Below are 20,244 nucleotides of genomic sequence, written 5' to 3' on the forward strand. Positions count from 1 at the left end.
CAGCTTCAGCTTTGCTCGTACCATGTTTACCACCTATAGCGCGGTCGCCTAACGCGGCTGCTCGTAATGCTGGTGTTTCGATGCTCCGACCCAGCGTGAGGAGTGGTGTGCTCCCAAGCTCGGATCCTGGCAGATGGAGCTAGCTCACAGCAAAAAGAAGACGCTTGTGTGTCGGTGCCGAGCCGTGGCTAGGGTCGTCTGCGGATGATCCCTTGGCTTTGTGCTTCCCCGGTGGACTGACTGACTCGTGTGTTTGCCGGGCTCCGAATGACGATTTTCCGGCGAGTCAAGCATTAGCGGCTAAGGGGTGACCTGATGTGATAGGCACAGGGGCAATATTCACGCGGGGGAAGCTCGACATGGAGCAGAAGGAGGCTCAGAGATCTATATTCATGGATTGTATCTTGCAATGGCAGGTGTTGTAATCTAAAAAAAAAACATGGGGGTATACTTGAAGTAATGCCAAATCGCAAGGCAAGTATGCTATCATCTAGGAGTGGTCTCGTGTGGCAAAACAGAAAAAAAACGAGTTTTCGGCAGCAACATTGTAACCTCATCGCGCCGCTCATCTCCGTCCCTCGCCGCTGGTATACGTATACGCCTCGCTCTTATCCATCTCAATCGTCGTGTTGACCATGATGACGCCGGCGCTCGGCGGCGACGAGGCGAGGGGCGACAGAGCCTGTCCGTCCGGCGAGACCCGGCCGTTCGCGTGATGCTTGGGGCTGATACCACCACCGCCGCCGTTGTTGTTGCCGGCCTCGACGACGGCGCGATGATGCCGCTGGCTCGGGTGGCTGAACATGTTGGGGCCCACGGCGAGCTCCTCCTCCTCGCTAAGGCTCGACGCCGCGGCGCTGCGCACGGTCCCAGTCATGGGCTGGTCGTGATGGTGGTGGTGGAGGTGGCTGTTGCTCCCGCCGCCCTGGTACTGCTGCTTGAGCACGAGCTCGTCCTCGGAGTCGTTGCTGGGCGACGACTTGTGGTGCGTGGAGCGCGTTGTGTGCGAGATGTGGCTCCCGTTGCCGATGGCGCTGCCCTGTGGGCCGCCGAGCGCGGCTGTCGTCACACGACTCCGTGTGGACTTGCGGTTCACGTAGGACAGCTCGTAGCGCTTGGCGTAGGAGCTTGACTGTGTCGTTGTGTGGCCGAGGATAACGGAGCGGAGAGCTGTGTGGAAGGGGGGGTAACAAGGTTAGCCGGGTACATCGAGTATTGATGTCGGGTGCGGAGAGTTGGACTTACGAGGTAAGCAAGCTGCCACGATGGCCACGGCGGCCTCAATCATCGAGACGGTGCAGGTGATCATCTGAGCACCATTGTGGGAGTAGTAGGCACGGATGACTATCGACGAGGGAAGTGGTCAGCAGATTGGCACGGAGACCCAAGCACATGACACGGGAGCAAGTGTCTTGACATACTGCTTGCAATGACGACGAAGATACCGAGCGCAAAGATGCCGGCGACTCCAATCTTCTGCTTCATCTTCATCTGCAGCTTCATGACCATGGTAACGGGCAAGCAGATGATGACAATATCAGAGAAGATATTGACTGGGGCGTGTTAACCATACAGACTCCCACATAATCTCGATGCAAGGGACGATACTTACGGATTACCGTCAACCAGTAGTTGATCTCGCTCTGCTTGGGATCACATTGATCTGTGTCATCTGTCAGTAAGGCGCTCTCGCATTCGGCCACCACGAGCGACCGAGAGAAGACTCACATGACGGATCTATGGACCACCGCTTGTCGTGGGGATAGCACTGGAACATGATGTCGAAGAAGATGACCAGCCACGAGCAGACCAGAAATCCCAGCGTGATATTGTACGCCAGCTGCATCTTTGTGCCAGGCGCGGCAATCTTCTTGTAGAAGATGACGAGGGCGAGCTTAATGAGCCACAGCGAGGTGACGTAGAGCGTCGAGCCGGGTATAATCATCTTCATCATGCTGACAAAGTTCTCGAAGCTGACACTGGCCTGGGGCTCCGCGAGGCCCAGCGTCCACATGTAGTGCTGGATGATGAGGTCGCCAATGAGGCAGCATGCTGCCAGGCATAGCAGGCCATCCTCGAGGTAGAGTGCCGCCAGGCGCTGCCACCGCACGATGAGACGGGCAATCAGAAACCCCACGGCTACGACGGTACAGATGTACCATGACACCTGCGACAGAAGCGTATCATGTGTGAGCCGACTTGAAGCTTTCACGAGAAGAACAAGCAGCAGCCCCAAGGTGGACCTGCTGGTGCCAGCTGCGTGCTTACCACTTGTCCGAGTCCCTCAGCCGCCATGATGCGTATGGTTCGGCCGTCGACAGTCGCAGTGTCGAGCGAAGCCGGATAATACGCTGTCGTCCTTGTCGTCCTTGTCGTCCTTGTCGTTCCACACTACTTTTTGCCGATAGGCGACCGGGAAGCTCAGTTGTGTGTGCGCCTGTAGTGGAGGATAAGACTGTTGTAGACGCGCACGGGCAAGACAAAAGAACGCCAGACGCTGTCGATCAATGGGGAAGCCGATTGTCTCGGGTGGAGGTGCGGGCACACCATAAATAAAGTAAAACGCAGTACAGATCAGCTCCCTTGCTCGAATCTTGAATCCCCTCGCCTCGCTTGCGTTTCGGTTTGTTCCACGGCACCAGTGGAGCAGCTCAAAGAGGGAGGCACGCGCTAGGGGTCGATCGTCGGCGATCTGAGCTGATGACGAGACGCAAAGGGCAACAGGTCAATGTCTGTATAACAAGAGATCTGTTACCGGGTCGGGAAAAAGCTGGAGTCCGACGGGGACAAGACGAGAAGAAGTGGGTGATGAGCTTCGCTTGCGCACGGCGCCACATCTAAACAGAGGCAATGGATCGCGGGAACGGGCCAGGGGCGGGCTCGGCAGGGACAACGAATGCCACGGAGCAGTCTGGCTCTCCAACATTGGAGTAGGTAACAGAGACACCCAGGGGCAAGCGGCCAGTTACGTACGAGGACGCCCGGGAACCCGAATGATGACACTAAGAATTGGCGCCGGAGGCACAGACGGGGAAGCGAAGGCCGGATCCGCGGGACGGACCCTTCTAGTTTGGACATGGCGCGGTTCGGCCCCGCCACATATCGGCGAGGGAGGGCAAGGCGAGACCTTCCACCCTACCTCCTGTGTCTCTTATGTGCATAGTCTAGTGTGGTCCACGGCGAGAAAGAAGCTGAGCACAATCACTGAAGAAGCGTTGAAGCAGAATCTGCCGCGTACACGTATTGTCAATAGACCAATTCAAGAGCCTGTGGAGTACATCATCTGTCAACCAGCCGCATATTGGCCCTTCTGCCATGCTCCCACGTGGTACTCGAGTTGATTGGGCGATATCTGCCGTGTTCTCTGTCCCGCAAGGGACTTACATGTGAGAGTGGATGGTGCCAGAATCAGTCCCGATCATCTTATGCTTGGCAAGATGGGCCGATGATCTGCAAAAGGGCCCCAGATAGGAGCGGGCACTATCACGTACATACGAAAGATCTCTCAATACGAGTTGGCGCCGGGATTTGTCCGTTGCGCCTCGGAAATGGACCCTGTCGGCAATGTTCATCAACCTGGGCCCGGGGGCCGGGATGACCTAAGCAGAGAGGAAAGGGATCACCTTGGTCCTCCTTCCCATGATGGCCTGATTGCAATCCTGTTGAGTCCCAAGGGGCCCGTGTGAGGCACTGCTGGCCGCAGTTTGATGCGATAGTCAGAACCGGCGTCCCAACCTAAGCAGGGTCATGGGTACGTGCTTGCTTTGTAGTGCAGAGAGAAGAAGAACCTGTGGTGTTCTCGTGAGACTAGCACAGCCACGGGTCCAGGGTTGTCGCCTGCAGCAAAGGTAGCATCATGCACGCATCCACTTGCAGAAATCGCGTGGTATACTCCGTAGGCAGGCAGGGTTGCCATGTGCGACCCGAGAGTCTGGACTCCCTCCGGCTGCCGGCAACCTTGTGCCAGCAATTTGCCTGGGTCGTGCTCTCATCTTTCCCGCTCGATCTGACCACTCATCCTGCATGCTGTTTGCCTGGGTTTTGGCAGACATGGGCACCTGACAGGCCTGGGATTCTTTCTTGCTTTTTCGACCTTGCACTGTTGATGGAACTTTGTGGAGAGTCATGGCCACATTCCAGGCTCATTCGTCCACCCGGCTATGGGACCCTCCTGCGCAAGTCTAGCGCTCTTCTGGAAAGGTGCTCCGCAGCAAGGATCGGCGAGACACCGGCGCCGCCTAGCTGGGTGGGAACAGGCAGTGAGAGCCAATGTGTGGCTGAGATTGACTTGGGAATCCTGGTTCTACCCACACTTGCACGACTCATGTGCAACGTAATAGAGTTTGAGCCGGCCCCTGCGTGGAAAACCGGGCTGTCGTGCTGCCACGCTTGCCAAGGCCGAGCTCTACATACTGTATGTACTGCGTAGCGCCCGAGGCATCCGTCCCACAGCGACGCCACTATGTACGCCAGCAGCTCCGTCTCGACTCTGTAGCCAGCGTCCGCTTGTGGCTCAGTTTGTGGTTGGCCTCGAAAAAGCAAGCTGTCTGGGCAGCTAAAGAGAGTCGGGTGTCTGAGGGATGCTTCGCATGCCCTACAGACGAAGGGGCCCTTGATCGGGGCTGAGAGTCTGTGTTGTGCGGCAGCTCCTGGGCTGAGTCCATATCACGTCAGCTTCCGCCGAGCAGCATGGCCATTGCTGCGGTGAGCCAAGCCGTAGCTGGATGGCAAATGCAATGCAGCCCATCACGCTATAAAGAGGCGATGGGAGCATGGATCTGTCGGTGCCACCTAGAGTCTCCAGCTCGCTGCCCGAATGCCTAGAGGCACAGTCTCTCTGTCGGTCCAACCCGTGATGGATATTTCGTAACATCCCTGAGAATCGCGGAAGCGAGATCGGGCACGGCTTCCTGATCGAGCAGCCCAACACCCCGGCAGCAATCAGTCAGGCACGACCGTTCCATCCCTGTCTGTGCAGGTATGTCTTAGTTACCCCAACTGGCAACTTGATGATATCCTGGTTCGTCCCAAAAGTGGCGACCAAGAAATTTCTCCCATTGCCTTCAGGGGTGCTAACCTGGGCCCTTGGCCCTGCTGGGTACATTACTGCGTGCGTCCGTTGCACCCGCCCCAGTCTCGGCCAGCGTGATGGGCACCGCACCCTGTCAGATCGTTCCCGCTCCCGAACACGACGACGACGCGTCCCCGCCCCTTCTTGACACAACGTGAGCCTGGTTATAACCCCAGACAGACAGGCATCGTCGTCGGAATGGTGTAATCTCTGGGCGTTGTATAGGCCATCGTGGGCCAACGATTCTCGCACTGGGGACGGCTGTGGCGCTTCTGTTGACGCGAATAGCCGACGCGACGGGCCCGACGGCACTCTGCTAAACGGGTTGCGATTGGATCCGGGTCAGCGACTTGCGACGGTCTTCGGGCAGAAGTTCCAAGGACCCTGGAAATGTCATTGTCGTTCCGAGAGTAGCTCGGGGCTAAGGCTCAGGCTTGTGCTCACGGCGAATCGCGTCGCAACACTAATTTGAAAAGCGGACTCGCAGAGTGGTATGGCGCCGTGTGCCCATGCGCGAGCGCACCACCGTTAATAGTCGCTGTCGCTGGACGTGTTCAGCAACCGCGCCGATGCCAAATGCAGCTCTAGCGGGCGGGCGCTCTTCCGACGGCTGGCCGCTCTCGCCTCTCCATTATTCAGGGCAGGCAGGCAGGCTCGGCAGGCTGAACGACTCTGCAGCGGTCCCTGGACCCTGATGGCTGCACGGATTGGGTGCTGCGTCGAAGACCGCAGGCCTGCCTCGTGGCCGGCCCCCTGTTATAGCTGGTGCCCTGTTGTGCGCATGAGCCGACGCTTTGAACATTGTCTCGGCCGGCCAACTGCCGGATCATCAGTCAGTGATTAGTTAGCCGTTGCTGATCTTTGCCCCTGGCCACATAGCGCGAGCATGACCCCTGAAGTTCTTTTGTGAAATACCTTTTTACCTCGGGCATCTGCAGTTACACACGCTCCTCACTCAGCTTTCCATCTCTAACCGATTCGTTGGATCACCGGCTGCAGATCCCATCACCTTCTTTTTTCGAACCCAACGTGTTCCGTGCAGCAGCTGCGCGTCACTAGCTCCTTGCCCATCCCCTCGGGTCTTCCTTCCATCTCGCTTGCGTAGCGACATCGTGCCGTTGTTCGTCGAACACCGCCCTCCACTGACCCCCACCGCGTGGCTTTGTTGATCAAACAACAACATGCAAGCCCTCCGTCTCAGCCTGGTGGCTGCCCTGCTGTCACTGGCAGCTGCAGCTCCCCCGGGTCCCCCGCCTCCTCCCAGAGGGAGCCCCAAACCGGCCTGCTGCCCAGCGAATACCGTCAACCTGCCTCAGGGTCCCGTCCGGGGCTTTGCAGATGACAGCGGCAATTCCGTCTTCCTTGGCATCCCCTTTGCTGCCACTACAGGTGGCCAGAACCGGTACGTCGTCTATGCTTTCCAGAACACCTGCCAGTCGGTAGAGAGTGGCAGCGCTGTGCCCCTTCAGCTGCCACTCGCGATAGGGTTTCTTCCTTTGCTTTAGCTTGACAGCTAACCCGCTTCCACCCTCCACAGCTGGAAGGCGCCGCAGCCCGTTCCCAAGGCTGCTCCTGGTGTCACGTTCGATGCCACTTCCTACGGCCCTACATGCCCCCAGGCCATCCGGGACCCGACCTTTACCAGACAGGATGAGAACTGCCTGAACCTCAACATCTGGGCCCCTGCTGGTGCCAAGAACCTGCCCGTGAGTCCAACCCCAGCAAAAATTGTTAACGCGTCGGGACTGTATGACTGACCCCCGGGACAGGTGTTTGTCTACATGTATGGCGGTGCTATGGTCACTGGCTCCAACAGCAACCCCCAGATCCAGGGCAGCAACTTTGCCAGGAATGGCGTCATCTACGTCAACTTCAACACCAGAGAGTCCATCTGGGCGTATCCCAACTCTGGTGCTCTGGGCCCTTCGCAGAACTTTGGCATCCTCGATGTTAACCAGGCCCTGGATTGGGTCCACGACAACATTGCTGGTAGGTCTCGGACTATTCCACCGCGACTTGATTTTAATGTGCCTGGGAGACAAGACTGACAAGACTGTTTCCACCCAGCCTTTGGCGGCGACCCTAACCACATTGTCTTTGGCGGGCACTCGTCCGGCTCTGTGCAGGTCGACCACTACCTGTGGAACCACCCGTCGACTTTCCTCAAGGGCGCCGTGCAGATGAGCGCCAACGCCGAGTCGGGCCCTGCCTACGCCCCTCGCAACGAGGCCATGGACGCCGTCGCCGCCGAGGTCGGCTGCCCGTCGTTCGCGGCCGGCGGTCAGCTCGAGTGCATGCGCAACGTCGACTTCCTCAAGATGGAGACGTCATTCTTCAACTCGACGTCCAACACGTGGTTCACGCCCACCATCGACGACGTCACGCGCTTCTCCAACTACCCGGCTCGCTTCGCCCAGGGCAAGTACGCCTCGCAGGTGCCTCTTCTCACCGGCACCTCCAACGGCGAGGGCACCATCTTCAGCCTCGTCTACGGCTTCGAGAACAGCAACTTCTCGTCCTGGATCAACACCTTTGACGCCGACTCGCAGCACATCCCCGACGCCGACCTCATTGCCGCGTACCCCCCCTCCGAGTTCGGCAACTCGGACCCCGCCCGCTCGGGTGCCCAGTACGGCGACGCCCGCTTCAACTGCCCCGTCGACTACCTGCTCGACCTGCGCGTCCAGAAGCAGCCCACCTGGGTCTACCGCTTCTTCGGCGCCTACGACAACGTTGTCGGCGGCCCCCCCGGCACCGCCCCGACCCACGGCACTGAGGTCCCCTTCTTCCACGGCGGCAACGAGTGCTTCTCGTCCCTCTCGGGTGTCACTGCCGAGGAGCAGGCCCTCGCCGATGCCATCTTTGGCTGGTTCGTCCAGTGGATCAAGAACCCGGCCGCCGGCCCCGGTTGGGCCCCCGTCACCACCACCAAGACCGGCCCGCTCGTCAAGCTCGGTGTCCCCGGCGATGAGCTCACTAGGATCCCTGCTACCAGGCAGGAGTTCAACGCTCGCTGCCAGAGCGTAAGTCTTGTTCCGCACTTCTCTTGACTATATAAACGCCTCAAAGCTAACATGCTCAACACAGGTCTATGCTCCCAACTTCCCCAAATACCCCGTCGTCCAGAGCATCAAGAGCCTGCTGCCTTGAGCGCTCTCTTACCAGCAAAGCAGATGGTATCGGGATAGGCCCTTTGGCTCATGTCGGCAGCTCTTCCGACTGACACCATGCTCACCAATTCCGAGGGCAAAGCGCGCCGCAAACTCTGTATATAGCCCTGATTAGACATCTGCAGCTGGGTGCAGCGAATGGTTCACTCACGTGGTCCCCCAGTTGTGGTGCAGCGGCGCGCTTTGGCCATAGAAGTAATTATAACGATAGATCAAAGCATAGACATAATAATACACAGACATATGCTCAGCCTTCCTTCGTCCTAAAGTCCAACGTGCTTGCCTGATAAGGCATGTACGGGGGGATTGCCCTGGAAATTTATGATTCGGCCATCTGTCGTGCCAACCGTTCCGTGGGATGCACTGAAGTGCCGGTCTGCATTCGCCGCATAGACGGCCGCGGCTACTGGTCTAGCTAGCCTACCGTTTTTCTGCTTTTAAACCTTTTTGGATGATACCATGAACAGATGTGGCGACTACTCCATGCACTAAGAACGGTGCCTCTGCCTCTGCAAGAATGCTAGCTTTGGCTGTGCCTCTAGAGAACCCTTCACGCCGCACGTGTGGCGAAGGATTCTAGCTCACATGCTGATTGGATATGGTAGCTCGCGTGTCACGCTTCTGCTACCCCGGCTAGGGATGCACGTTTGACAAGAACCAAAGATAAAGACCATTTGCTATCTCATTGCCCTCCCGGTCCCACGAGGGCTGTGAGGGCTCCTTAGACCCTGACCTGGAATAGTGGAAACTGTTACAGTATTGAGAACTGGCATTCGTCGCACTGCATATCGGGTTGTCCTCGTTGCATAACATGATCAATTATTTGTAGAGGCTCAGATGCTCAGCAAGTTGGTAAAGCCACTATATCATTCGAGACAAGCTCGATAGCCAAGGAAGGCATTGACAGGTGGCCTGCAAGTTTTCTGTCCATAGGCATCCCCGCGAAGGCGCGTATATGCCGTAGATCCAGCTTCTCTGTAGCGTTCCCTCAGTCAGTTCGGGTAGGAGCACTGATTGCGCAGGTCCATCGCAAAACACCTGCCCACTAGCTGCAGGGCCATAGGTGCGTCGCCCAGGCGGCCAGATGTAACCACCCGCACTAGCCATGGTAGGCATACTACTTGCCGCAACCCATAGACAACCAGACAGCCGTGTTATCCGACCACGAGCGAGTCCGACGAGTCTGACATCCCCTGACGGCGACACTCCTGCGAATTAGGCCAAGACATCCCACATGGACAGCCAGCGCAGCTTCGAACCAGCACTATTCCCTATTAATGCAAGGCTCCAGAGTTGGATGGGCCATAAGTTGCTCACGAGCTGAAAAAAGGTAGGGCGGGTAGGCGTTAGGCCCAGGCTCGGCGAAAGCTTGTTTATTACTCCGTACCCCGAATCGCAAAGCCAAGGCACGCCCCAAAACGCCACAAGCGCCCCCAAGGCGTTCAGCTGGCCTGCCGCACTCCATCGAAAATCAAGACGACGACGACGACTCTGGCCAACGCGGCACTAATGCCCCCTACACTATCTACACTACGGTAGCGGTGGTGTCGTGGTGCATATGCACACACACCTATTCGCTCTAGAGAAGCGTCGAGACTCGAACACAGGCTTTCATTCTACCTTGAATATTGGGGTCTGAACCACGACCATTGAACCATACTTTGCTTTTTGTTTCTGGCCTTGGTGTTCGGTGGCAGAGATCACTTCGAACCATGGAAACAGAGTAAACAGCTCCTGGGTTTCTCTAGCTGTCTTTATGTGTTCAGATGCGCAGCTAAGTTTATGGAGCGAGAGAACCGCAGAGCAATGTGGTGCGCAGCTCGATATCACCTGGAAAGTCTAAGTTCTTGGTGGCTCATATTCACTGTCCTACATGCATACGGTAGTGCATCTCTTTAAGTCGTTATAGACATAGGGACTCGGGCTATAGCGCTTGTCCCGAATCAGGATCTCAACCAGTTACACAGCGACTATCGCCAGCACCCGGGTTGATGGCCGCACGAGTTAACGGCATGAAAGCCCGCGAGGAGCAGTTTAGTGTCAGCAGAAGCTTTGCTAAAGCTTCACCAAAGGCTGATTTCTACCCGGACCATCAGCCAAGGCGGGATGCACGGCACCACGAAGCCACCAGAGCCTCAACTGGGACTGGTCTAGGCGCGCCTGAATTCAGATACTGGCCCTCCTCAAGCCATCGGTACAGCTGTACTGACACCACGGAAGCAAGGGAGGGCTGGCCGGGCACAGAGACACTCGCTAATGGGCCAATGAGGCAATGTATGTCGCTGAGTCCCTGGCCGTAGATCCAAGCCAAGCTTTCGTGGCTGCATGCAATCTGTCGGACATGGACCCCAACGGGCTGAGGCAAGCTTTGTATAGTCTGCGCATCCAGGGTCCCCGCGAGATCTCCCTTCTTGTGTGGTCAGCGCCACACACACGGACGATGCAGACCACGGATGGGCTTTGCCGGCGGGTATTAGATCTGAGGCGACATGTCTACACGTCGTCTTGGCTGCTTTGAAAATTTCCAACTTTCTTCCCGCTGGCTCAACTCCACCAGGAACCAAGTAATGCAATGATGTTCCCCTCGAGATTTCTGCTGCCGACAGTCGTGGCCTATGCCACCTCTGCTCAAGGGTTTGACCTCGGCGCATTGTTCGCACGGCAGACCAATGTGCCACGCCGTACCGCGGGCCTGCCACCCGATGCTCAGATCACGCCGGGGCCGAGCGTGGCACCAGAGCTGCTCAGACGGGACTCGTACTGGACAGCGCTTGTTGCACCAGACAATACCTGTGGCTTCCTCAACGGAGAGAATGGTGGGTTTTTCCTCTTCCTCTTCTTCTTCGCCCTCGGGACAGACAACCTTCTGTCCGCAACCATGCAAAAGACTCATGACCGCCGCTGACGACGTGTGGCCCTCCTACAACGCACAGACAACCCCTGGATGTGCGGCAACTCGGCATACTCATGCGCCATCATCACGACCTCGTCGCCGCCCTTTGGCCGCCTGGGTTGCTGCAGCAGCGGCGTCTGCGGGATCAAGGCGGACTGCGTCAACGGGGGCGCCGGGCTGAGCACGCGCTGCGGCGCGGCGTGCCAGAGCGACACGGAGACGGTCAAGTGCACCGGCGGCGCGAGCACGCTCTGCGGCAGCGTCGACTTTGGCAACGGCGTGCACGACTTTTTCTGCGCGACGTCGGGCGACAGGACCTTTGTCACGGCGAGCACCACGTACTTTGGCCAGCTCGGCCGGTTCTTCAGCACGTCGTCCTACGCGGCCGACTTCAACGCCACGGGGGCGGCGGGCCAGACGTCGACAACAGCAAGTAGTGTCTCGACGTCCTCCTCCCGCGGCCCGACTTCGACTCCGACGACTCCGACGACGACGCCGGCCGTTTCCTCCACTCCTGACACGAACCTCGTCACCGTGACGCCATCGCCCACGCCCACGCCGGCACCAGTCAACAACGGCTCCTCGTCCACCAACACGGGCGCCATAGCAGGCGGTGTAGTCGGCGGCGTGGCCGTCCTCGCGCTCGTCGGGTTGGCCGTGTGGCTCGTCCGGCGCAGGGACAAGAAGAGAAATGGTAACAACAACAACAACATCGACAACGGCGGCCATAATGCGCCGTCTGCGTATGGTCAGCACCCCGGTGGTGGAGGAGGCCCGCAGCCGCCTCCGCAGCAATGGCAGCAGCAGCAGTGGCAGCATCCGCAGCACCCGGAAATGTCCGCCGTGGTTGAGCACCATCCCGGCGGCGGCGTTGGTGGCTGGGGGGCGGCGAACGAGCTCGGTGCGCAGAACAAGGTACGTCTTTGAAATTCTCCGCAGCTCGGCAACCACTCTACTACATACGACCACGAAGCTCCGGGTTGTCCAAACAGGTCGTCTCGTCCTCGTCTCGTTCCGTGTTGTGTCATCTCGTCTCGTCTTTTTCTATAGTGTAAGCGGCAGCTAGCTAACATGATCATGTTTCTTTCTCCCTTTTCTTTGAAACACAGCCCACGCCATACCACAAGGAGCTCGAAGCATCACCCACGGGCACAACAGACCCGGGAACCGTCTCAGTCGCGCCCTACACCAGCGTCCACGAGGTGCCCTCGCCCTATAGACCCGACGAGGCTGCTACTGGCGCTGGCTCGCCTTGGGCTCCTCCTCCTCCTGCTCCCCCTCCGGCGGTGGCTTCCGAGGCCGGAGGCGACGCGGTGGGCGTGTATGGTCGGCAGGAACATCATCGGGGCCAGTTTCATGAGCTGAGTTGATGGAAAGGGATTTTGAGAGTTGAGCAAAAGACCGGGGAATGAGAGAAGGGAGAGGGGCGGGGTATGGGCCGCAGGCACTGTCACTTTCCCAGTCAGAGGTGATATCCTTTTTTTAACGTTGTTGGAACCGCCTCCTGCTCTGTAGTGTTTTGTGAAACTCTCTGATGGCTGCTCATATACATATAATGCAAATCACGCCTTCTCCTGCTGCACAACCTCCACCCTCCTCTCCTCCTCCTGCTCGTATTCCTCCGCCGCCATCGTCTCGCCCATCTTCTTGCGGCCGCCGCCGCTGCTGCTGCCGCTGTCACGCCCTCCTCCTCTTCCGTGCAGCTCAAACGGATCAATGACAGTGCTGGCAAACTTCCTCGCCCCGACCCCCTTCTCAAACAACACATCCAGCTGCGCGTACGTCCTGCCCTTGGGCTCGGGCACCCGGAAGAACACCCAGACCGCCGAGCACAGCGCGGTCCCGGCCCAGAAGAAGGCCGTCTTGGCGCCCCAGTTCCAGGCCCCCGACGAGAGCTGGTAGTTCGTCATGACGTTGACAAAGATGTTGCTCGCGTTGTAGGCCGCGCGCGCGAGCACGATGGTCTTGGCCTTGAGCCGCGTCGACGAGAGCTCCGAGACGAGCGAGTACGTCACGGGCCCGACGGTGAAGTCGTACACAAAGGTGAAGAGGATGAGCATGGCGCCGATGGCCCACACGGAGCTGTTGGTGCTGCTGAACCCCAGGCTGCCGACGATGATGAGGATCAGGAGCTGCGAGGTGAGGCCGAAGAAGTGGATCTTGCGGCGGCCGACGCGGGCCATTAGGAACCAGGATCCCGCGGTGCCGATCATGCCCAGCGCGTACTGCGCCATCGAGAGGGAGAAGGAATTCGAGGGGTCCATGCCGGCTTGGGTGCTGTTTGATGGTGAATGTTATTAGTAAAAAAGAGTGGACAGGATAATGTTATCATGCAGATGCGCAGTCGAAGGGGGACTTACAGGAAATACGCAAAGTAGCCCATCAGGTTCTGCCCGCCGAGCGTCTGAACGAGCCAGATGCCCACGACAATCTCTGTGCGGCGCAGGTCGACGCCCCGGAAGCAGTCGCGGTACGACACGCCCGACTTGGCTTGCCGCTCTAGCTCGTTTGTGTGCTCAATCATGGCAATCGTCTCGTCGGCGTTGAAGGTCGGGTCGTTGGGCGACGTCAGCCGCAGGAGCGACGCCTTGGCCTCGTCGCGCCGGCCGTGGCGAACAAACCACCAGGGAGATCTGCCAAGGAGCACAAGGTCAGCCATTGCACGTCTTCGAAAAAGTGGGTTTTATCAAAGTAGTCAATGGACAAATACGTACTCGGGAGCAAAGAAGACGCCAACGAGAATTGGCACCGGCCACACCCACTGCACGGCAAAGGGGATCCGGTACGCCCACTCGTCAGACCGCGTCGCCGTTGAGCCCTTGTTGACAGCGGCGGCGAAGAACTGACCAATGACCCAGCACATGTTGATGAACGTTGTCAGGTATGGCCTCAAGACGACGGGAGCCACCTCGGAGGCGTAGGCAGGCGTGACACTCTGGAACGCTCCCCACGGGATACCTGTTGGTGGAAGGACGAAGAATCAGCAACTGGGGTCATCGTGACATCAGTAAACGGACACTTACCACAGAGAACCTCCCCGACGACCAGAACCTCAACATTAGGCGCAAAGAAGAGCACAAAGATGAACAAGATCATCAACACCAAGAAGATGATGACCGTCATCCGGTTGCCGTACCGGTCCGCCGTCCAGCCGGCGAGAATCAGGCCCAGGATCTCGCCCGCGCGGGCGCCGTTGGACAGCGCAGACTGCCAGCTGGCAGGGACCTCGAACTTGTTCTTGCTGGCGTTGAAGACGCCGTACTTTTGGTTGAAGGCGGGCGAGGCGTACAGGTTGCCCAGGAGGGCGAGGTCGTACCCTTCCATGATGAGCGTCGAGGAGAGGAGCATCGACCAGCCAATGGCACGCGGGTACAGCTTGACGGCCTGCAACAGGCTCATTGACTGCTCCGAGTCGGCGGCGTTCTTGGCCTCGGCTATCAGGCCCTTGTCGTGCAGGTCAACGGGTGCTGCCGTAGGGGAAGTGGCGCCTGACTCGGGCTCGATATCGTCGGGGCGGCCATTGCCCAAGGGGTGCTGGCTGTTGTGAGCCATGGCGAGTTGCGATGGTTACACAGGGCCACGCCAAGGTCGGGGGACGAGGTAGTGCAAGAGGGATGAGATGATGGGAGGAGGAGAAGGGGGAAGGCAAGCCAGCCTTGAGACGACAGCTGCGGAAGGGAATGAGGAAAAGGAGAAGGACAAGATCGACCCAGTTGCTGACAGTTGTTCGGCAGTGATGGCAGGCTGATTGGTCCAGATGGGCTTCGCTGCCAGCCCAACCTCAAGGTGCTGACAACGTGCGGACAGGCCTGGATATTTATCCTCCAAGACACCGGCTGTCCACGGGACGTGTGGGAAGAGGCGTGACTACGGAGACATTGGCCTGTGGGACGAAGACGACTACGCGTCCGCCGGTCGGTGGTTGATTGTCAATGGGATGGCTTGTCGCGCCACGGGGACTGGACTGCCTGCCTGCCTGCCACAGCAAAGCTCGGGCTGAGAAGCGAGCAAAGATGACGAGAGAGGAGAAAAAGTCGGGGAAGCAGGGATCAGCTGCAGGCGAGTTTGGGGAAGTGCCTGGAAAGGCGGTCCCTGTTGCAGAGTCTTGCGGGGGAGCAGAAGCCCAGAGGCCTGGGTCGGGGGCGAGCCTCCCTTTCCCGGCCTGCTGGCTGGTGGAGCAGACGGCGGAGTTTGGGTCCAGGCATTGGCCGAAAAGATCTTGTCGCCTCCCCATTCTCCTCATCTCCCTCCGCCCTCCGCCTGCACGCAAAACAAATGTTTGCTCCCCGTTGCCGAGTTTGCTACAATCCTGCGGGGGCGCAGGCCGTGCACCCAAAGCTGGAGATGAAGGCGGAGTTTTCCTCGAGGCGTCTCTGTCCGACGAGGGCGGAGTTGATGTCGGGGTTCAGCCACCCACTCGCTCCAAATGGCGTTGACGTGGTGCAGGCGAGCAAACAACAGATACAGCACGTACTGTACTGTACGTGCCCCTCCTGACAACCCTGAGAGGCGTTGGCTCCGACGTCCGGCGGCGGCGCTTCCTCTCCGCTCTCCCTCTCCACTGTCGGGGTCTAGCTGTCTCGATTGGCCCGGCGTCCCCTCACTGCCGGGCCCCGATCAACTCGAGCGATTCTGCTTCCTATCCGAGCCCGCCTCCGCACACGCGCCGCTCAGGACAGGCAGGTGATGCAACGTTCTCCTCCATCTATCGGTCCGGCAATGCGACCGGTCCGTGGCCAACGCCTCTGCACGCCTGTTGGTTCCTGCCCAACTCCTCCCTGAAAAGACGGCCACCGCGCTCTCTCATTGCGCGCTCCTCGGCCCATCGATCAGGAAGTTGGTCTCTTCGTCCTTCTCATCCTCGCCTTCACCTATCGACAGAATTTCACAGGGCGCAACCATTCCCGCCCTTCAGACGCAATCATGGGCTCTGTCGTCGATGAGCTGCATGAGCATCCAAATGGATGGTACGGCAAGGAGCCGTGGTGGAAGGAGGCGACGTTCTACCAGGTCTACCCGGCAAGCTTCAAGGACTCCAACGGCGATGGCTGGGGCGACATTCCGGGCCTCATATCAGAGGTTGACTACCTGCACGAGTTGGGCGTCGATGTCGTTTGGCTCTCTCCGGTCTTCGACAGTCCCCAGAGCGACATGGGCTATGATGTTTCCGACTACCAGAAAATCTACGCGCCATATGGTTCGATCCAGGATGTCGACACCCTTGTCAAGGCCTGCCACGACCGTGGCATGAAGCTGATTCTGGACCTCGTCGTCAACCACACCTCGATCGAGCACGAGTGGTTCAAGGAGTCGCGGTCCAGCAAGACAAACCCAAAGAGAGACTGGTACATCTGGCGACCGGCGCGCTACGATGCCGACGGCCGGCGGATGCCCCCCACCAATTGGCGCAGCTACTTTGCCGGGCCAACCTGGACGTGGGACGAGCACACCCAGGAGTACTACTTGCACCTATATGCCTCTGACCAGCCGGACCTCAACTGGGAGTCTGAAGAGTGTCGCGAGGCCATATACGAGGACACGATGCGGTTCTGGTTGCGCCGCGGGGTCGACGGGTTCCGCATCGACACAGTCAACAAGTACTCGAAACGCACAGAATATGTAGATGCACCAGTCACAGATCCGACCTCGCCTCATCAGCCGGCACCTGAGATGTGGTGCAACGGCCCGCGGATCCACGAGTTCATAAGCGAGCTCCAGGAGAAGGCGTTGGCTCCGTTCGGGGCGATATCGGTTGGCGAGCTGTCCAATACTCCGCACCCGAGCCAGGTGGTGCCCTATGTGTCTGCCGCGGCCAAGGAGCTTGACATGGTGTTTGAGTTCAGCATGATACGGCTGGGAACAGGCGGCATGTTTGGTCCCAAGTATCACTATGTACCGTTTGAGCTGCCGACGCTCAAGGGGCTTGTGGACAAGTGGCAGAGATTCATTGAGGGGACTGATGCCTGGACGACAGTGTTTTGCGAGAATCACGACAATGGGCGGGCCGTGAGCCGCTTTGGTGACTGCTCGACACGAGACCTGTGGGCAGCTAGTGCGAAGACGCTGGCCTCGTGGCAGGCGACGCTGACGGGGTCGCTCTTTTTGTATCAAGGCCAGGAGATTGGCATGACCAATATGCCTGTGTCGTGGGGCATCGACGAGTACAAGGACATTGAGAGCCTCAACTTCTACGCCGAGGCCAAGCGGTCGGGGCGACAAGACGAGATTGACAAGACGATGCATGGGCTGCGCATCCTGGCGAGGGACCACTCGAGGATCCCGTTTCAGTGGGACGACGGGCCGAACGCGGGGTTCTCACAGGAGGGAGCGAGGCCCTGGATGCGAGTGCACGATGAGTATCGGGACATCAATGCCCGGCGGCAGCGGGACGATCCAGAGTCGGTGCTCAGCTTCTACAAGCGGGTGCTCCGGCTTCGCAAGCAGCTGCGCGATGTTCTCGTGTTTGGCACATTCCGGCTGCTGGCAGCAGATGACAAGGCCATCTTTGCATACGTCAAGGAGGGGGCCAGCCAGCGGAGAAGAGCGGTCGTGGTGCTCAACTTTTCACGAGAGGAACACGACTGTCCTGATGTGTGCGAGGCACTTGGGTGTGCGTCTGAGCAGACGACGGCGACATTGGTGCTGAGCACGGCGGACCAGGCAGGGAGCAAGGCGAGGCCGACGCAGGGCAGAGAGGCGAGACTGAAGCCGTGGGAGGGGCGGATCTACACCAACTTTGCGGTATGAGCTGTCGCAGAAGCGCAGAAGAGAAGAAGGGGTTGGATGGACATGTCAAATAAAACCATGGCAAATACACAGAGCCAACTAATTCAGCATGTCAGCAGAAATGCGAGACGTGGTCAGCACACTTGGCCAACAAGGTTTTGCAGGGGACTTGACTTGACGGGGCGTGATGGTCAGGCACAGGCACAGGACGAGGAAGGAACGTGGACTGTTGCTGGCAGGAGCTTGGGCCACTGCCCCCACTGCGGGCGTGTCGGCCACGCCCGCTGTGGAGCTGCTACGTCACCGCCTCTGCTCTGCCAGCACACACCTGTAGCCACAAAGAGGATTCTTCAGGCAGGAAGATCTCTGGTGCATCCGGGAACAGAGAGAGAGAGAGAGAGAGAGAGAGAGAGAGAGCAAGGGGCGAGTCAAGCGAGGGCAATCTGCGATATAGTTGAGGTCAGAGAGATGAACGCTGTCTTAGGACTAAAGAACGGCACTGCGTGGATGGAAGGGCCCTGGCCGGCTTGCATGTGTTCGCATGCGGCATGGGCCCCCGTAGAGTCATAATTCGGCCTACAGGAGCCGCAGACGTCATTGTTGTGTCGTGAAGCGGTGCCTGCCCAAGGCACACCACACCACACACACACAACCACAACACACCACTTAGCTGCACACTGCATCCCGCTGCAGACCAGCCCAGCCCAGCCAGTGTCCCGCAGCTTTTCCTCCACCCTACCCTGGCCCGCGAGGATTCCCTGCTTTCCCATCCGCCCGCCCGTCAAACTTATTTCCCCGTGCTCGCATCGTGACATCGTCCGTTTCTCCTCCTCACAAGTCTCTTCATCTTCAACCTCTACGACTTCCGTGATACCCCATCCTACAAAGATACCCCCCGCCTGCACCCAGACGTCCGCGACAGCCTCTCACACACACGCTCTACCAAACCCCTCATCTCACAAAACCTAACCACTTCGTCACAAGTGAGTGCTGCGTGTCCCACTGTCCCACGGCCCGCTGCTTGCCATCCCATGTCGCTTTCACAAGCTGACCCTTTCCCGACAGTGTCTTACGCCGACGTCGCCGCTTCTGGCCCCAAGCAGACCCCCGAGGAGGTATGTTCAATCGTCTGCTCCCCCACCAGTCCCTTCAGAAACTCCTTCAGCATCCAAAGACTCTTGTTTGCGCTAGCTAACCCCACTACCACCAGGCGGCCGCCCCCCAGCCCCCCCAGATCATCCCCAACGAGTCCGCCAGCAGCACGGCCTCGCTCGTCGATGTGGACACGCCCTCGGTCCGCACAGTCCCTTCAGACTTCAACGAGCAGGACATCAAGACGGAGACGCAGCAGGCCCGCATCGAGATGGAGGAGGCCGCCGCCAAGGCCCGCGCCGAGGCCGACCTCGCCAAGAAGAAGGCCGCGAAAAAGGCCCGCAAGGCAGATGACTTCCTCACCAAGTGGTTCGGCGACCTCAGCGAGGACGCCAGCACCGCCATCGTCGTGTCCAACCTAGCCGCCGTCATCGGCCTCGGTTCCTACCTCGGCTACAAGGCTTACGGCCTCTACGAGCGCGGCCGCCTCACTGGCAAGAGCGTGGCTGTCGGCCTGGGCATCGTTGCTGGCGTCGCAGCCTTTGAGGGCGTGCTCGGAGGGTAAGTCACTCTTTTTCTCGCTTCATCGGGGTGCACTGGTCTTGAAGATCCCCAGCTCTCCAGCATCATTATTTGAGTGTCTGGCGTCCATCGCAGCGCAAAGTGCCATGCCTCGTTTCCCCTAATCGGCGCCGTTGCTGTGCCCTGTGCTAACACCATGCATCCGCAGGTACCTCTACAAGGGCAAGAAGCAGTCGAGAAATTAGGCATTTCCCGAGCTCGACCAGTGCACCAAACTCTGCGAAAAGACGCGTTGAGGGGGCCGCACGGGGCCCCGGCGACTGGGCCCCGTGGAGGCTTTACCACGCTTATCGCTACGGCTCACAGCCACGACTACGAAATCACACCTCTCTTGTTCATTAACGCGGTTTTATTCTGGTTTCGAATTTTTCTTGGTTCAATGACGCGGGAATGGCGCAGGAGTTCGTTGTACGGGTAACGGTAATCCATCTCCATACAAAGCGGCAAACCAAACACATCAAAGAAGAAAAAAATTGAAGAAAACACCCTTGTGGGCGCCATTGATATGTGATGGAATGTGATTGATGAAGAAACCCCATGCAGAACGAGGTAAACCGAATAACAATGTGGTCTTTGAAGACAGCAGTCGGGATCAAGTGGGATCATCCCCAGTCATTTTTATGCTCTGCAAACTGGTCGCATCCCGGACAAATACGCCGATACGGATGTTACTAAACCACACAATTCGCAAGCCAAGCCCCCTCGTGCCA

General features: G+C 58.6%; 6 protein-coding genes across 6 annotated transcripts; 4 read left to right on the top strand and 2 right to left on the bottom strand.

The window, feature by feature from the left end:
- Positions 1 to 262: 262 nt before the first annotated feature.
- B0I36DRAFT_97951 (uncharacterized protein) lies at positions 263 to 2,791 on the bottom strand. Its single transcript, XM_046163686.1, has 7 exons — positions 2,269 to 2,791; positions 1,729 to 2,167; positions 1,613 to 1,663; positions 1,422 to 1,553; positions 1,246 to 1,344; positions 1,075 to 1,170; positions 263 to 650 (listed from the first exon to the last, which is right to left on the bottom strand). Exons 1-7 carry the CDS (start codon positions 2,293 to 2,295, stop codon positions 487 to 489), a joined length of 1,008 nt encoding a protein of 335 aa, XP_046016028.1. The 5' UTR covers positions 2,296 to 2,791; the 3' UTR covers positions 263 to 486.
- Positions 2,792 to 6,252: 3,461 nt separating this feature from the next.
- Positions 6,253 to 8,221, top strand: B0I36DRAFT_361247 (Alpha/Beta hydrolase protein; the record flags this gene model as incomplete). The annotated part of the gene is made up of 5 exons (XM_046158455.1): positions 6,253 to 6,473; positions 6,609 to 6,777; positions 6,841 to 7,060; positions 7,139 to 8,094; positions 8,159 to 8,221. The coding sequence occupies 5 exons, from the start codon at positions 6,253 to 6,255 to the stop codon at positions 8,219 to 8,221; spliced, it is 1,629 nt and encodes a 542-aa protein (XP_046016029.1).
- Positions 8,222 to 10,573: 2,352 nt separating this feature from the next.
- B0I36DRAFT_382547 (uncharacterized protein) lies at positions 10,574 to 12,596 on the top strand. Its single transcript, XM_046160920.1, has 3 exons — positions 10,574 to 11,057; positions 11,175 to 12,049; positions 12,244 to 12,596. The coding sequence occupies exons 1-3, from the start codon at positions 10,814 to 10,816 to the stop codon at positions 12,502 to 12,504; spliced, it is 1,380 nt and encodes a 459-aa protein (XP_046016030.1). The 5' UTR covers positions 10,574 to 10,813; the 3' UTR covers positions 12,505 to 12,596.
- B0I36DRAFT_319407 (uncharacterized protein) lies at positions 12,597 to 15,154 on the bottom strand. Its single transcript, XM_046153408.1, has 4 exons — positions 14,158 to 15,154; positions 13,849 to 14,092; positions 13,495 to 13,767; positions 12,597 to 13,411 (listed from the first exon to the last, which is right to left on the bottom strand). The coding sequence occupies exons 1-4, from the start codon at positions 14,684 to 14,686 to the stop codon at positions 12,697 to 12,699; spliced, it is 1,761 nt and encodes a 586-aa protein (XP_046016031.1). The 5' UTR covers positions 14,687 to 15,154; the 3' UTR covers positions 12,597 to 12,696.
- Positions 15,155 to 16,057: 903 nt separating this feature from the next.
- B0I36DRAFT_361250 (glycoside hydrolase family 13 protein) lies at positions 16,058 to 17,881 on the top strand (the record flags this gene model as incomplete). Its single annotated transcript, XM_046158456.1, has 1 exon — positions 16,058 to 17,881. One exon carries the CDS (start codon positions 16,058 to 16,060, stop codon positions 17,879 to 17,881), a length of 1,824 nt encoding a protein of 607 aa, XP_046016032.1.
- Positions 17,882 to 18,411: 530 nt separating this feature from the next.
- On the top strand, positions 18,412 to 19,967 carry B0I36DRAFT_98087 (uncharacterized protein). The gene is made up of 4 exons (XM_046163687.1): positions 18,412 to 18,843; positions 18,926 to 18,975; positions 19,071 to 19,513; positions 19,696 to 19,967. Coding segments are annotated over exons 1-4 (675 nt in total). The 5' UTR covers positions 18,412 to 18,842; the 3' UTR covers positions 19,877 to 19,967.
- Positions 19,968 to 20,244: the final 277 nt, after the last annotated feature.

Source organism: Microdochium trichocladiopsis (genome assembly GCF_020744255.1).
Source record: "Microdochium trichocladiopsis strain MPI-CAGE-CH-0230 chromosome Unknown B0I36scaffold_3, whole genome shotgun sequence".
NCBI classification, from domain to species: Eukaryota; Fungi; Ascomycota; class Sordariomycetes; order Xylariales; family Microdochiaceae; genus Microdochium; species Microdochium trichocladiopsis.

What these genes read in the sequence shown, in the direction of transcription:
- B0I36DRAFT_97951 (XM_046163686.1), bottom strand. Translation starts at nt 2,295, where the DNA reads ATGGCGGCTGAGGGACTCGGACAAGTG. An exon ending in GTGGTCCATAGATCCGTCAT is followed by an intron (nt 1,664 to 1,728) that starts GTGAGTCTTCTC and finishes CAGATGACACAG; the next exon opens with ATCAATGTGATCCCAAGCAG. An exon ending in GAACCGCAAGTCCACACGGA is followed by an intron (nt 651 to 1,074) that starts GTCGTGTGACGA and finishes GTCGCCGCCGAG; the next exon opens with CGCCGGCGTCATCATGGTCA.
- B0I36DRAFT_382547 (XM_046160920.1), top strand. Translation starts at nt 10,814, where the DNA reads ATGATGTTCCCCTCGAGATTTCTGCTGCCGACAGTCGTGGCCTATGCC. An exon ending in CTTCCTCAACGGAGAGAATG is followed by an intron (nt 11,058 to 11,174) that starts GTGGGTTTTTCC and finishes TACAACGCACAG; the next exon opens with ACAACCCCTGGATGTGCGGC. An exon ending in AGCTCGGTGCGCAGAACAAG is followed by an intron (nt 12,050 to 12,243) that starts GTACGTCTTTGA and finishes TTTGAAACACAG; the next exon opens with CCCACGCCATACCACAAGGA.
- B0I36DRAFT_319407 (XM_046153408.1), bottom strand. Translation starts at nt 14,686, where the DNA reads ATGGCTCACAACAGCCAGCACCCCTTGGGCAATGGCCGCCCCGACGAT. An exon ending in GGCGTCTTCTTTGCTCCCGA is followed by an intron (nt 13,768 to 13,848) that starts GTACGTATTTGT and finishes GCTCCTTGGCAG; the next exon opens with ATCTCCCTGGTGGTTTGTTC. An exon ending in GGCTACTTTGCGTATTTCCT is followed by an intron (nt 13,412 to 13,494) that starts GTAAGTCCCCCT and finishes ACCATCAAACAG; the next exon opens with CACCCAAGCCGGCATGGACC.
- B0I36DRAFT_98087 (XM_046163687.1), top strand. An exon ending in CCAAGCAGACCCCCGAGGAG is followed by an intron (nt 18,976 to 19,070) that starts GTATGTTCAATC and finishes CACTACCACCAG; the next exon opens with GCGGCCGCCCCCCAGCCCCC. An exon ending in TTTGAGGGCGTGCTCGGAGG is followed by an intron (nt 19,514 to 19,695) that starts GTAAGTCACTCT and finishes TACCTCTACAAG; the next exon opens with GGCAAGAAGCAGTCGAGAAA.